Raw genomic sequence first — 13830 nt, 5'->3', positions numbered from 1 at the left:
AAATCGGAGGTCTCAAGGTTGGCAAGTATGGTTCTACTTGACAAAAGTGCATTGTTTGGAGTCAGTACATATTTTCCATACTGAATTTATGTTTGGATATAAACCATTAAACATGCAAAGTTGACATCCAGAGCCGCGCAGATCTGCCGCCGCTGGAACAAACTCGGGAGCCCCCGCTAAAATGCTGTGAATATCCACCCAAGCCCTGGTATTTTCTGCACGAAAGACTGCAGCCCAGTCTGGAGCAGAAGCCCTCATGTGAGAAAGGTCGACAAGGATATTAATACCTCCCTCCGGATAACAACTGGATGCTTGAAGCCTACCACTGCATCCCTCTTGTCGGTCCTTGCGGGAATAGTACCGGACGGCCTCCGACGGGAGGCTGCCACCCTCACCCTGGCTAGGAAGGCACAAAAATATGACTGGCACATCTTGCACAACATCACAGTCACACCAGTACCTCCAAGCAGACTAAAGTCCCGCCACTCCTACATCAAGGCAGCACAAGAGATGCTCAACTCCACCTCTGAGAACATCTCCATGGTTGGCAGCAGCTTGGAAGCAGGAGTGGGAGTCGGCCGGGGCCTCCCGAGTCCACCGCTACATTTGAGACCCAGGAGATGGCGCTATCGGAGGAGACGACCTACGAGGCCGGCAATGGACCACGCTGAACTGTCCACGGACTGGGGTCGGTCCCTTTGGGTCATCAATGAAGACGTGGGTCTTGGTGGACAGTGCGTCATGCGAGTGCGGTGACCTTGAGCAAAACGCCGACCATATAATCAACATCTGCCCCTTATATAAATGGGTTAAATGATAAATGGGTTGTACTTGTATAGCGCTTTTCTACCTTCAAGGTACTCAAAGCACTTTGACACTACTTTCACATTTACCCATTCACACACACATTCACACACTGATGGAGGGAGCTGCCATGCAAGGCGCTAACCAGCACCCATCAGGAGCAAGGGTGAAGTGTCTTGCTCAGGACACAACGAACGTGACAAGGTTGGTACTTGGTGGGGATTGAACCAGGGACCCTCGGGTTGATTACTTGAAGTTCTGCATAAATTGGTCATAAAACGTGTTATGATATTCAACAAAGCCACAACAATAGTCTGCTTTAACTAATACCGCACAAAAAAATATACGTTTTCATCTTTTTATTGAACACAACATGTAAACACCCACAGTGCAGGGTGGAAAACGACTGTCTCTTGTTGTGACTTTGATGAAGAGCAGAAGATATTTTATCACCAATTCATGCAGAAATCCCAGTAATCCCGAACGGTTCACATACTTTTTTCTTGCAACTGTATACATACATATACATAGCAGTGTTTTGTTACCAAAAATACAATTGGTGACTTTAATATTGGTCATATGTTTATAAAATGCACAAAAAAAATCAGTAAAAGCTTTACCTTGTTGGAACATTCCCACAATGCAATGTCACTTTGTCCTTGATGAGAAAACCCCATGATGAGAAAGTGTACATGGACCGCCCTCGGAAGCCAGCCTCTTCCTCCTAGGACCAGAGATGCGGGTATGGCTACACGACACCGAGTTGGACATCAGACATTACACAAAAGAAGAAAAGGAATAATTGTTTAATATTTTAAATATTAACACATACAATTTAGGGCAAAGTGTTGGAACTTTCATTCTATTATGCACAATTATGTTTGACTTTAACGGTGGAAATGTTATATTCTGACGAGATTAGAGTAGAATAGAATAGAATAGATCTTTATTGTCATTGCACAAGTACAACAAGATTGATTTTTTTTGTACAAGTCCCGCTAAGAGCAGACATACGTTACAGGGGAGGACAAGACGAGACCGCCAACGGGTCAGCCACTTACGGCGCTCCTTAAAAAGGTGAGAAAAGGGTGACATTGGGAGAGAGGGAGTGAGTAAAAAAAATATCAGTCTAAGGCTAGACCCTCAGGAGGGGTCCAGACTGAGTCCAAGGAAAAAAACCTCACATAGCATGGAACACATTTAGACATGGTACGTATATCACACCAACTTGCAACAGAGGGAGGGGGTGGGTTTGAGGAGACTCGCTGCCGCTGTATAGCGCTGCTCAGCCATCCACAGCCTCAGAGGAATCAAGCAGTGGTGAAGGCGTTGATTTCAAAGGTGGGGGTCATGTGTGCATATATGCCCAATTAACTTGGGAAAGATGATGAATGTTTTTGTATGACTGAGGCCGATAAAAGTTCGACTGCAGGTGTTGTTGACAAAAAGGAAGGTCAAAAACGTCTATCTTTGAGGAGTCCTCGGGACATTTTCTTCGGAACAGCCTGTTCCTGTGTCAAGGCCATTCAAGGGAGTCCAAATCGTAGATTAAGAAGTTGTTTTTCTTCGAGAAGACAAAAATAGTGACTTATCTCCTCCGTTTGTCCATGCTGGATTTCTTCAATTCCAATTAATTATTCCTTCTCTGCAAACTTTTCCAAGATGAGATCCATTTTGAAATTCAACTCAGAAATCGCTCCAGTCTGTGTTCCCACAGCCCGACCCAATCCTTCCATTGCGTTGAACAGCCGTCGGGCCCCTTGAGTGGCTGCCATCGTCTTCCGAATTTGTCGATACACCAGAGTAATGCCCAGCCCATTCAGCAAGTGCCCCGCGATCACAGCTCCAAATAGGTAGATGTCTTCGACGTCTATTATATTATCAGGACTGTCCAAATTTGCATTTTACTTATTTATCCATGATATAATCCACACATTACAAAACAAAATGTATTTTGTTTTACAGCACATTAACACCATTACAAATTCCCACCATCCATCCATCCATATACTACCGCCCGGAGGGAACCCACGCTGTCACGGGGAGAACATGCAAACTCCACACAGAGAGACCCTGAGCCCGGGCATCGAACCCAAGACCATGCTGCCACTAAGTACACACACATTTTGGTCATTATTTGCAATCCTTTGATATTTTAGCCCTTTATAAGGTTGACAATGTTAATCATTGATCCTAAATTGACAGAGTGAGTGCAAAGGTATTAGACACTCCTTTTACTTTTATCTAAACAACTCCTCCTCAGTGGCGACTCACAGCACACAACTGGTGTGGTAGAGGACTGAGTGTAAAGCCCACCGCTGGGGTCAAATCCAGCTGGTCCTCCAACATCCCGGGTGCAGGGGTGAATCGAAAGCGCTGCAGGAGGTGTGTGAAGAAGAGGAAAAGCTCCATCCGGGCCAGACCTTCCCCAAGACAAGCCCTGCGGCCTGCAAAGGGAATGTACCGTGAATCTAAAAAGCAAGTAACTAAAACAAATAAAGAAAGAGAGGTTGTACCTGCAGAGAAAGGCAAGAAAGCATCCCTCCTGATGAATTTACCCTCCTTGTCCAGGAAGTGGGAAGGGTTGAAGGTGTTTGGTGTCTCCCACTCACTCTCATCATAGAGGACAGATGTCAGCAGAGGGAGCACAGTGGTCCCCTTGGTGCACCAAGTGACGAAAAGCATTAATTATCTTTTGACTTAATTGGGATCATTTATTCACGGAGCAGCCGCTGACCTTTTCAATGAAGTATCCCTGGAAGGTGACGTCTCTGCTGGTGCTGTGAGTGACGGAAGTGGGGACGATGTTGGCGAACCTCTGTGTCTCGTGGATGACAGCATCGATGTAAGGCAGGTTCCTCCTGTCCTCCATTGTGATCTGACGGTCTCCCACCACTCTACTAAGCTCGTCCTGGACCCGATCTGCAGGAAATATACCACTGTTAGTAATGCCACTCCACCACTACTCTCTCATGCAATATTATTATGATGTGCACCTTGTATTTGAGGGTATTTGGCCATTAAAAGTAGACTCCAGCGAAGAGTGTTGGATGTTGTGTCAGTTCCAGCGCCAAACAAATCCATCACACTGTAGACCAGGTTGTCATCATGGTAGTGCACCCTCTGAGCGTCAGACTCCTTACGAAACACATCAGATATTTTTGACATGCACGGTTGCGTTAAAGAGAGGTAAAAATGTAAACACAATGTCGTCCTACCTTCAGACTCAGTTTACGTGTGCAGAAAGCATCGATAAAGCACCGACATATGTCAGGATTGAAAGTTTCCTTTAGTTTGTTTATCAAGTGCAACATGTGCAGGGTGTTATCCTCTATTTTTTTCATGAAATCCCTCCAGTTTTTAAGCCAGGGACCCAGCATTGGAAACGTATTGTAGATCTGTCAGGGAACAAAATAGACATTATTCCCTTTGGTGAGTAACACAATCATCACTTTTAAAGGCCTACTGAAATTAGATTTTCTTATTTAAACTGGGATAGCAGGTCCATTCTTTGTGTCATACTTGACCATTTCACAATATTGCCATATTTTTGCTAAAAGGATTTAGTAGAGAACATCGACGATACAATTCGCAACTTTTGGTCGTTAATAAAAAAAAGCCTTGCCTGTACCGAAGTAGCAGCCGATGTGCGCGTGACGTCACGTGTTGTGGAGCTCCTCACATCCTCACATTGTTTACAATCATGGCCACCAGCAGCGAGAGCGATTCGGACCGAGAAACCGACGATTTCCCCATTAATTTGAGCGAGGATAAAAGATTTGTGGATGAGGAAAATGAGAGTGAAGACTAGAAAAAAAAAAGATGATGGCAGTGGGAGCGATTCAGATGTTATTAGACACATTTACTAGGATATTTCTGGAAAATCCCTTATCTGCCTATTGTGTTACTAGTGTTGTAGCGAGATTATACTGTCGTACCTGAAAGTCGGAGGGGTGTGGAACTGTGGTGACCGCCAGTGTCTCTGAGGGAAGCCATGTTTCTCGACGAGGCGAAGCGAAGGCAGCCGGTCGGGCCGGGCTGAGCTTTTTTTCCCCTCCTCCACGTAGGAAGCATCCCAGATTCGGGGGCGGCCGGTCGGAGGAGGCAAGACAGTCCGCAGCTGCCTCTTTGACAGGTTCACGAGGAACGACGCAAGCTCCGCTCATGTCTACGGTAAGAGCCGAATCATTACCACAATTTTCTCACCGAAACCTGCCGGTTGACATGTGGTCGGGAACCATGTTCGCTTGACCGCTCTGTTCCATAGTAAAGCTTCACCTTTAAGAATGTAAACAAGGAAACACCGACTGTGTTTGTGTTGCTAAAGGCAGCCGCAATACACCGCTTCCCACCTACATCTTTCTTCTTTGACGTCTCCATTATTAATTGAACAAATTGCAAAAGATTCAGCAACACAGATGTCCAGAATACTGTGTAATCATGCGATTAAAGCAGACGACTTATACCAGGGATCGGGCTACAAAAAAAATGTCCGCTCCAATCCGTGACGTCACGCGCACGTGTCATCATACCGCGACGTTTTCAACAGGATACTTCGGGCGAAATTTAAAATTGCAATTTAGTAAACTAAAAAGGCCGTATTGGCATGTGTTGCAATGTTAATATTTCATCATTGATATATAAACTATCAGACTGTGTGGTCGGTAGTAGTGGGTTTCAGTAGGCCTTTAAAGAACAATAATGCTGAATAAGTAAATATAAACTGTACAAATCCACTAGACGCAGAGGGTTCCAAAATACAATCGCAGATTATTCTAACACCTAAACAGTGTAAATAAAAAAAATAATAATCGAAAAAAAATAAAAAATAAAAACGTATTTAAATAATTAAACACATTTACACTTGTTTGTACGAAAACGTGTATTGTACGTCGTATATGTTACGCCTGTGTGGCATCGTAGTGCCAATGTTGTCCCCTCGTGGATGCGTCGAACGTGAACACAGCAAAGGTAAGATTTAACAGATTTATTTATGTAACAAAAGCTAGAGAACCAAAATACTGGAGCTAGTAGAAAAGAACAAACAAAAGACGCCAGCATGAAAGCTAGGAAATACAAATAGACAAACTAAACGGGCATGAAGGCACACAAAAGGGAAAAACAATTCTTCAGCGTGAGAGCTGGAATAATACAAGGGCATAGCGTGAAAGCTAGCGTGAACAAACATATAGGAATGATCAGAAGAAACTAGTTGCGTGTAAGCAAACCTGAAATGCAGACGTACCGTTGTGTGAAAACAAACTTGGGTCCCAGGCCGAACAACAAAAGAGGCAGGAATATATATAAGGCAGGTGATTAGTGAGGACAGGTGTGCAGGACCGTGAGTAGCAGGTGAAACTCAATGATAAAAACCATGGAAACAACTGAGTGATACAACAACTGGATCAATAAACAAAAATATGTGGAGAACCGAAAAGCGGATCTCAACAGAATATTTTACAAAACGCACACACACACACACACACACGTCTTCCTACGAGGAAGCAGTACCTGTGGAATTTGTGGTGGGCTCTTCTATTTCTGGGGCTGATGTTGCCAAGGTAGGTATAAAACTCCTCGGTGGCAGACTCAACTACCGTATTTTTCAGACTACAAGTCGCAGTTTTTTTCATTATTGGCTGGGGGTGCGACTTATACTCAGGAGCGACTTATGTGTGAAATTTTTAACACATTACCGTAAAATATCAAATAATATTATTTAGCTCATTCACGTAAGCAACTAGACGTATAAGATTTCATGGGATTTAGCGATTAGGAGTGACAGATTGTTTGGTAAATGTATAGCATGTTCTATATTTTATAGTTATTTGAATAACTCTTAACATAATATGTTATGTTAACATATCAGGCACGTTTTCAGTTGGTTATTTATGTGTCATATAACGTTGACTTATTCAGCCTGTTGTTCACTATCCATCCATCCATTTCCTACCGCTTATTCCCTTTTTTGGGGTCGCGGGGGGCGCTGGCGAGGTGGCGACTTGTCCAGGGTGTACCCCGCCTTCCGCCCGATTGTAGCTGTTGTTCACTATTCTTTATTTATTTAAAATTTCCTTTCAAATGTCTATTCTTGGTGTTGGGTTTTATCAAATAAATTTCCCCCAAAAATGTGACATATACTCCAGTGCGACTTATATATGTTTTTTTTTCCTTTTTTGTCATGCATTTTGGCAGGTGGGACTTATACTCCGAAAAATACAGTAATAAATGACAAAAAAAAAAACGTATTTAAAAAATTAAACACAATTACACTTGTTTGTATGAAAACTTGTCTTGTACGTCGCATATTTTTTGTCCAAAACATACACGCGCACACACATACACACGTCTTCCTACGAGGAAACAGTACCTGTGGAATCTGTGGTGGGCTCTTCTATTTCTGGGGCTGATGTTGCCAAGGTAGTTATAAAACTCCTTGGTGGCAGACTCAATTATTTACTTTGTTGAAGCGTCTCAAATAGTTCTCTTGGTACAAAAACTATCTTTCTGGTGTGTATTTTAAAGGCCTACTGAAACCCACTACTACCCACCACGCAGTCTGATAGTTTATATATCAATGATGAAATATTAACATTGCAACACATGCCAATACGGCCTTTTTAGTTTACTAAATTACAATTTTAAATTTCCCGGGAGTTTCTTCTTGAAAACGTCGCGTAATGATGACGTGTACGGGTGACGTCACGGGGTGTTCGGAAATATGAGCGCTGCGCACACACACACAGCTAAAAGTCGTCTGCTTTAACGGCATAATTACACAGTATTCTGGACATCTTTTTTCCTGAATCTTTTGCAATTTGTTCAATTAATATTGGAGGAGTCAAAGTAGAAAGATGGAGTTGGGAAGCTTTAGCTTTTAGCCACACAAACACACGGTGATTCCTTGTTTAAAATTCCCGGAGGTGAAACTTTCCTATGGATCAGAGCGGTCAAGCGAACATGGATCCTAACCGAATGTCAACCAGCAGGTTTTGGTGAGAAAATTGTGGCAAAAAGTCGCTTCTTACCTGAGATCAGCTGAGCTTGCGCCGTCCATAAAGCTGCCGTCGACTTCCCTGAGACACTGGCGTCAAGACACCCGTGGACACACACCTCCGACTATCAGGTACTGTTAAACTCACTAAAACACTAGCAACACAATAGAAAGATAAGGGATTTCCCAGAATTATCTTAGTAAATGTGTCTAAAAAAACATCTGAATCCGTCCCAATGCAATCGCGTTTTTTTTTTTTTTTACTTTTGTTTTTTTTCTAGTCCGTCGCTATCAATATCCTCAAACACGAATCTTTCATCCTCGCTCAAATTCATGGGGAAATTGTCGTTTTCTCGGTCTGAATAGCTCTTTTTGTTGGAGGCTCCCATTAAAAACAATGTGAGGAAGTGAGGAGCCATCAACATGTGACATCATCGTCTGCGACTTCCGGTAAAGTCAAGGCTTTTCTGTTAGCGACCAAAAGTTGCGAACTTTATCGTGGATGTTCTCTACTAAATCCTTTCAGCAAAAATATGGCAATATCTCGAAATGATCAAGTATGACACATATAATGGACCTGCTATCCCCGTTTAAATAAGAAAATCTCATTTCAGTAGGCCTTTAATACAGCCACTAGAAACAAATTTTACATACAACCGCCTCTTCGTTGCTACTTGTACTAATAAAGTCTCTGGGAAGTCCACATAAGGAAAAGCAGCGCAATGAACTTATGGTTTTAGGCCTTATAAATACATAATGTGTTAATGGAGTACCACAATGGAAGCTGATGCAGACAGACGGCTGACTTCTTTGTCATTTTCCACCATTTCTTGGAGGACTGGATCTTTGAAGTCAAACCTCTTTCCGAATATGATGGCAGAAATGATATTCGAAGCTGCGTAGGTGATGATCTCTGTGTTGTCAAAGGCTTTGTCTGAGGAAAGACGGAGTGCTTTTGAAACCATACTTCAAAAAAAAAAGTGGATTTAAGTCAATAAAAAGTTACCTTCATGTTTTTCAAACTCTTCAATCAGGTAGTGACACTCCTCAGTGATTTTCTCCTCACTGAGTCTCTTGCCCATCCCAAAATCTCTTAGAGTCGTTAAGGTAAAACGCCTCATTTCCTTCCAGCCATCACCATTGGAGAATGCTATGCCTGTAAGCAAGTGACAAGTGTGTTTTACATGAGAAAACAAGTTTTAGTGTAATTTCTGTTTCTGCCTGACATCATGTTCCTTCCACTTTTCCTGTCCTTTTTCTGTCTTGTAAATTTCTCCATCTCAAGTGTACTTTTCTGGGTGTGGGGCCGAGGGTCACAAACAGTGATTTGGCATACACATTGAATTGTTATCCACCATCTTCATGTTTGATTTAATTGATGACTGACTAAAAACAAAAAATGGTTGTTTTACTTTAAAAAACAATTTATGAAAACACAAGTGGTTATCCACGTTTTGTGCTAGTTTCAAATGAAAAAAAAACAACAACGAATGTGAATGATACACAGACTAAGTCAGGGGCGCTCACACTTTTTCTGCAGGCGAGCTACTTTTCAATTGACCAAGTCGAGGAGATCTACCTCATTCCTATTTATAATTTATATTTATTTATTTTTGAAAGAGACATTTTTGTTAACAAGTTAATGGTGTTTAATGATAATACAAGCATGTTTAACACACATAGATTCCTTTCTTTCATGAAGACAAGAATATAAGTTGGTGTATTTGATTCTGATGACTTGCATTGATTGGAATTAGACAGTGGTGCTGATAACGTCCGCATTTTCAAATGGAGGAAAAAAAAGTCCTCCTTTCTGTCCAATACCACATGAAAGTGGTTGGATTTGGCATCTGTGTCTCTGCGTTAGCACTTATAATAACAATATCACAAATAGTTGGTTAATATTTAAGTCATGAAATGCAATTTGAGTATTGTTGGGACTTTTTGAATGGATATTTAGTGGATTTTACAGGCAGAATAGTGGAGCTCCAATTAGCCGTTTTTATTTCAGTTTATCTATTATTTAGAATGCATTAAAAACAAAATACATCCGTCGTCATATCTTTCATAATGATTATGAACGACAGGCAAAATTAAAAAAAAAAGAAAAAAGTACAGTTCCCCTTTACGACGTTAGATCAATAGCCGTTGGGTTGTTTTGATACACTGTGCATTTGTGGTGTACTTGATGCTGGTACTGAAGTTAGAATTAATGTACTTGTTAGTTGTGCCCTTTGTCATTACAACACTTAATGGTAGCTTTTCCATGAATTTTAACCTAATTATAATAAAATAATACATTTTGATTATACTAATTTTTGTTGGCCTGTCAGTGGCTTCGTCAGTTGTACGTTAGCATTAAGCTAGTGTCATGAGAGCCAACCATTGTTAAAATTGTATTGCTTTTTTCAGTTTATACCAAACTGTATTGTCTATTTAACATGATTCCTGCATGTATGTGCACTTTGTGTATACTAATGTAATTCCTTTGTGTGCTTATTTTTACAACTTCATTATGGAGAATATCAATTAACAACCCTGAGTTGGGATTGTTTTTGTTGTGTTTTTGTTATTTCCCTGTCTTCTCCTTGTTGCCTTTTTTGTCAGTTTCTCCTCTATCCATTAGTTCCAGCGAGACACACCTGCAACTAATCGCTACTCGGCAGTATATAAGTTCATCACAGCCAGCTACTCCTTGCCGGTTATTAACACCTGAACTTTCCATGTGCTTAAGCCTGACTCGCATCCTCAAACTCGGTACATTGTCTCTCTTTTTTTATCATCATTCCTTACCTCTTGTTTTTTGCTCCCTAGTTCCTCAGTAATTGAGAGAAGTTTTTTCCGTTGGAACCATTTGCCGACAACCGAGGGTCCTCCTTCTGTTTTTGTACTTCCATAGTGTGCACTTCTGCCCCATCACCATTAGTTAAATCCGTTTTTTGGACTTATTAGAGACAACTTAATTTGTGATTAAACCTTGCCTCCCATCTCTGCATCCTGGGGTCAAATCCTTGTTCAAAATACAACAGTTTTCACCTCTAGTTTAAAGTACTGTTTACTTATCAGTATAACCACATTTTAATATTCAGGAAGGCCTGAATAATTAAAGGCAAATAACTAATAAGGCAGATGTGTCCAAAGAGCAGCCTGTTGTGTACTGTGCTAATACAATAACCAACAACAATTGAAAAATTCAGTAAAACCATGAATTACCATGAATTGATTAACATGGACCCCGACTTATAACAAGTTGAAAAACTTATTCGGGTGTTACCATTTAGTGGTCAATTGTACGGAATATGTACTTTACTGTGCAATCTACTAATACAAGTTTTAATCAATCAATCAATCAAACCATTTAATGTAACAGGAAAAATATATGTTGGTACAATAAACTAATAAAGATTTGTGTAACATTTGTATAGCCTTTTTTGAAAAATAGAAGCATCATTGATTTGAAAAGGTCTGTGCTGAAAATGTAATTTTGTGCCATGACAGTAAAGAACTCTCTATTGTCACTTATGCAAAACTGTATCCCTGGGTACGCTGCCGATGGCACAAATAGATCGCAAATCTGGGAGACACTGACTACACATGCAATTTTTATCGGACTGTCATAAACAATTTCCATTAGCAACATGCAGACACTAATACCGCTACATTTTATTTTGATTATAGTTGTATATTTTGCCAGCTTGGAGAAACTGTTCCTGGTAGCTTTTGGTGACCTTCAAGATCCCTAGAGACATAAGAAATATTTACCATGCCCTTTGGAGAAATCGTGGAATAAAGGGCTGAGTTCTCTCTCCCCAAACTCCTCAGCATGGTTGATGAGCGCCTGTCTGACTGTCTTGCATCCAGCCAGGACCACCACCTTCTTGAGTCCCAAGTAGACGGTTAACACCGGTCCATACCTTTTAGACAGCTAAACAAATCAGGATTAGGTCCATGCAACACATGCACTTAAAGGAGAACATTATCACAATTTCAGAAGGGTTAAAACCAATAAAAATCAGTTCCCAGTGGCTTATTTTATTTTCCAAATTTTTTTTCAAAATTGTACCCATCCCGGAATATCCCTAAAAAAAAACTTCAAAGTGCCTGATTTTCGCTATCTGTGAAGCCACGGTCCATTTTCCTGTGACGTCATCCAGTGATGCCAATACGGATAGCACAGCAAGATATAGCGACATTAGCTCAGATTCAGACCCTGATTTCAGCGGCTTAAGCGATTCAACAGATTACGCATGTATTGAAACGGATGGTTGGAGTAAGGAGGCAGATAGCGAAAACAAAATTGAAGAAGAAACTGAAGCTATTGAGCGAATAGCTATTGACGCTATTCGGCCATGTCTGCCTTAGCATCGCCGGTAAAATGTGCAGACCAACGATCGGAAGTTTCGCATCTCATGACACTGGATCAACTTAAATCCGTGAATTGGTAAGTGTTTGTTTGGCATTAAATGTGGGTGGAGGGAAACGCTGGATGAAAATGTATTTTCAAATGTACATACAGCTAACCTACAGAGCATGTTTGCATCGATTAGCTGGCAGTCATGCCGCGACCAAATATGTCTGATTAGCACATAAGTCAATAACATCAACAAAACTCACCTTTGTGATTTAGTTGATTTTATCGTTGGAAAAGCATCTGCAGGTTATCCATACATCTCTGGGCCATGTCTGCCTTAGCATCGCCGGTCAAATGTGCACATTCAATGGGGGTCTGGCGACAGATTTCTTCCACTTTATCTTTGGAAATGCATCTGCTTTGAGTGTCGCAGGATATCCACACAATCTTGCCATCTCTGTAGTAGCATAGCTTTCGTCGGTAAAGTGTGCAGAACAAACGGCTGACCATTTCGTCGGCTTTCCCCACACTCTCGTATTTTGAACAAATTTCGTACAATTTCTTGCTACTTTCTGATCTTTGGGCCAGGGGTGCAACTTGAATCCCTCCCTGTTAGTGTTGTTACACCCTCGGACAACACACCGAGGATGCATGGTGTCTCCAAGGTTCCAGAAAATAGTCGAAAAAACGGAAAATAACAGAGCTGGGAGCCGGTGTTTGCAATGTGTTTGAGAAAATGTCGGCTTTATTACCTAGCTGACGTCACGTTCTGACGTCATCGCTCCGAGAGCGATAAATAGAAAGGCGTTTAATTCGCCAAAATTCACCCATTAAGAGTTTTCGGTAAAAAAAATATATGGTATTTTTTCTGCAACATCAAGGTATATATTGACGCTTACATAGGTTTGGTGATAATGTGCCCCTTTAAACTGTACATCAGTATGAAAAATAAGAATGACTCACTTTGAAAAGGGACTGATCAAGCCTCTCGAGATCCAACTGATGCAGGTTACCAAGCAAGGGAAGAGGTCTGGGTCCAGGAGGACGTTTCTGTTTATCTTGGAAAGTCCCACTGGAGTACAAAAGATAGACGGCCAGCAAGCCTGCAAGAAGCCCCAACCAGGAGGCCAAAGCAGGAACCTGCAGGAGCTCTTCAAACATGCTGTGTCAGGGCACAAACCTTCACAAATACACTTGCTGCAAACGCTTAGTGGCTCTCTATAAAAGCTGAGCAGGATCTGCTCTTCCAATCACACTCCAGAAGGCGTGTTAAAATAGTCCCGTCAACCAAATAAATGTAATCAAACAAAGAATACAAAGTTCATAGACGAATGTCAGGTGATCCACACATTGTACTCACTCTGTTCTACTCATACTTGCCACACCTTCACAAACACACTTGCTGCACACGCTCAGTAGCTCTCTATAAAAGATGAGCAGGATTTGTTCTTCCAATCACACTCCCACTGGCGTGTGATTGGAGGAACAAACCTGCAAGAAGCCCCAACTAGGAGTCCAAAGCAGGAGCCTGCAGGAGCTCTTCAAACATGCTTGCTGCACACGCTCAGTGGCTCTCTATATAAACTGAGCAGGATCTGTTCCTCCAATTACAATCCAGTGGGCGTGTTGAAACAAAATAAATCAATTCATATAAAAAAATACAAAGTTCATTGAGGCAAGT

The 13830-nt window shown here is 41.5% G+C and overlaps 1 protein-coding gene across 5 annotated transcripts; it reads right to left on the bottom strand.

Moving 5' to 3' along the window:
- Positions 1–9: 9 nt before the first annotated feature.
- LOC133541443 (cytochrome P450 2K1-like) lies at positions 10–13690 on the bottom strand. 5 transcript variants are annotated; one of them, XM_061884874.1, is made up of 13 exons: positions 13510–13690; positions 13113–13311; positions 11561–11723; positions 8805–8954; positions 8572–8732; positions 4023–4202; positions 3801–3942; positions 3542–3726; positions 3321–3462; positions 3079–3251; positions 1425–1552; positions 461–757; positions 10–400 (listed from the first exon to the last, which is right to left on the bottom strand). In XM_061884874.1, the coding sequence occupies exons 1-11, from the start codon at positions 13521–13523 to the stop codon at positions 1529–1531; spliced, it is 1533 nt and encodes a 510-aa protein (XP_061740858.1). In that variant the 5' UTR covers positions 13524–13690; the 3' UTR covers positions 10–400; positions 461–757; positions 1425–1528. The 5 variants fall into 5 exon arrangements, with proteins under 5 accessions (XP_061740858.1, XP_061740861.1, XP_061740862.1 ...); XM_061884877.1 differs by having other exon boundaries at positions 3121–3251; positions 13510–13684; XM_061884878.1 differs by having other exon boundaries at positions 11561–11675; positions 13510–13684.
- Positions 13691–13830: the final 140 nt, after the last annotated feature.

Source organism: Nerophis ophidion, linkage group LG23 (genome assembly GCF_033978795.1).
Source record: "Nerophis ophidion isolate RoL-2023_Sa linkage group LG23, RoL_Noph_v1.0, whole genome shotgun sequence".
Classification (NCBI taxonomy): domain Eukaryota; kingdom Metazoa; phylum Chordata; class Actinopteri; order Syngnathiformes; family Syngnathidae; genus Nerophis; species Nerophis ophidion.
Note: the sequence above shows the minus strand (reverse complement) of the source record. Positions and strands in the feature narration are given on the sequence as shown.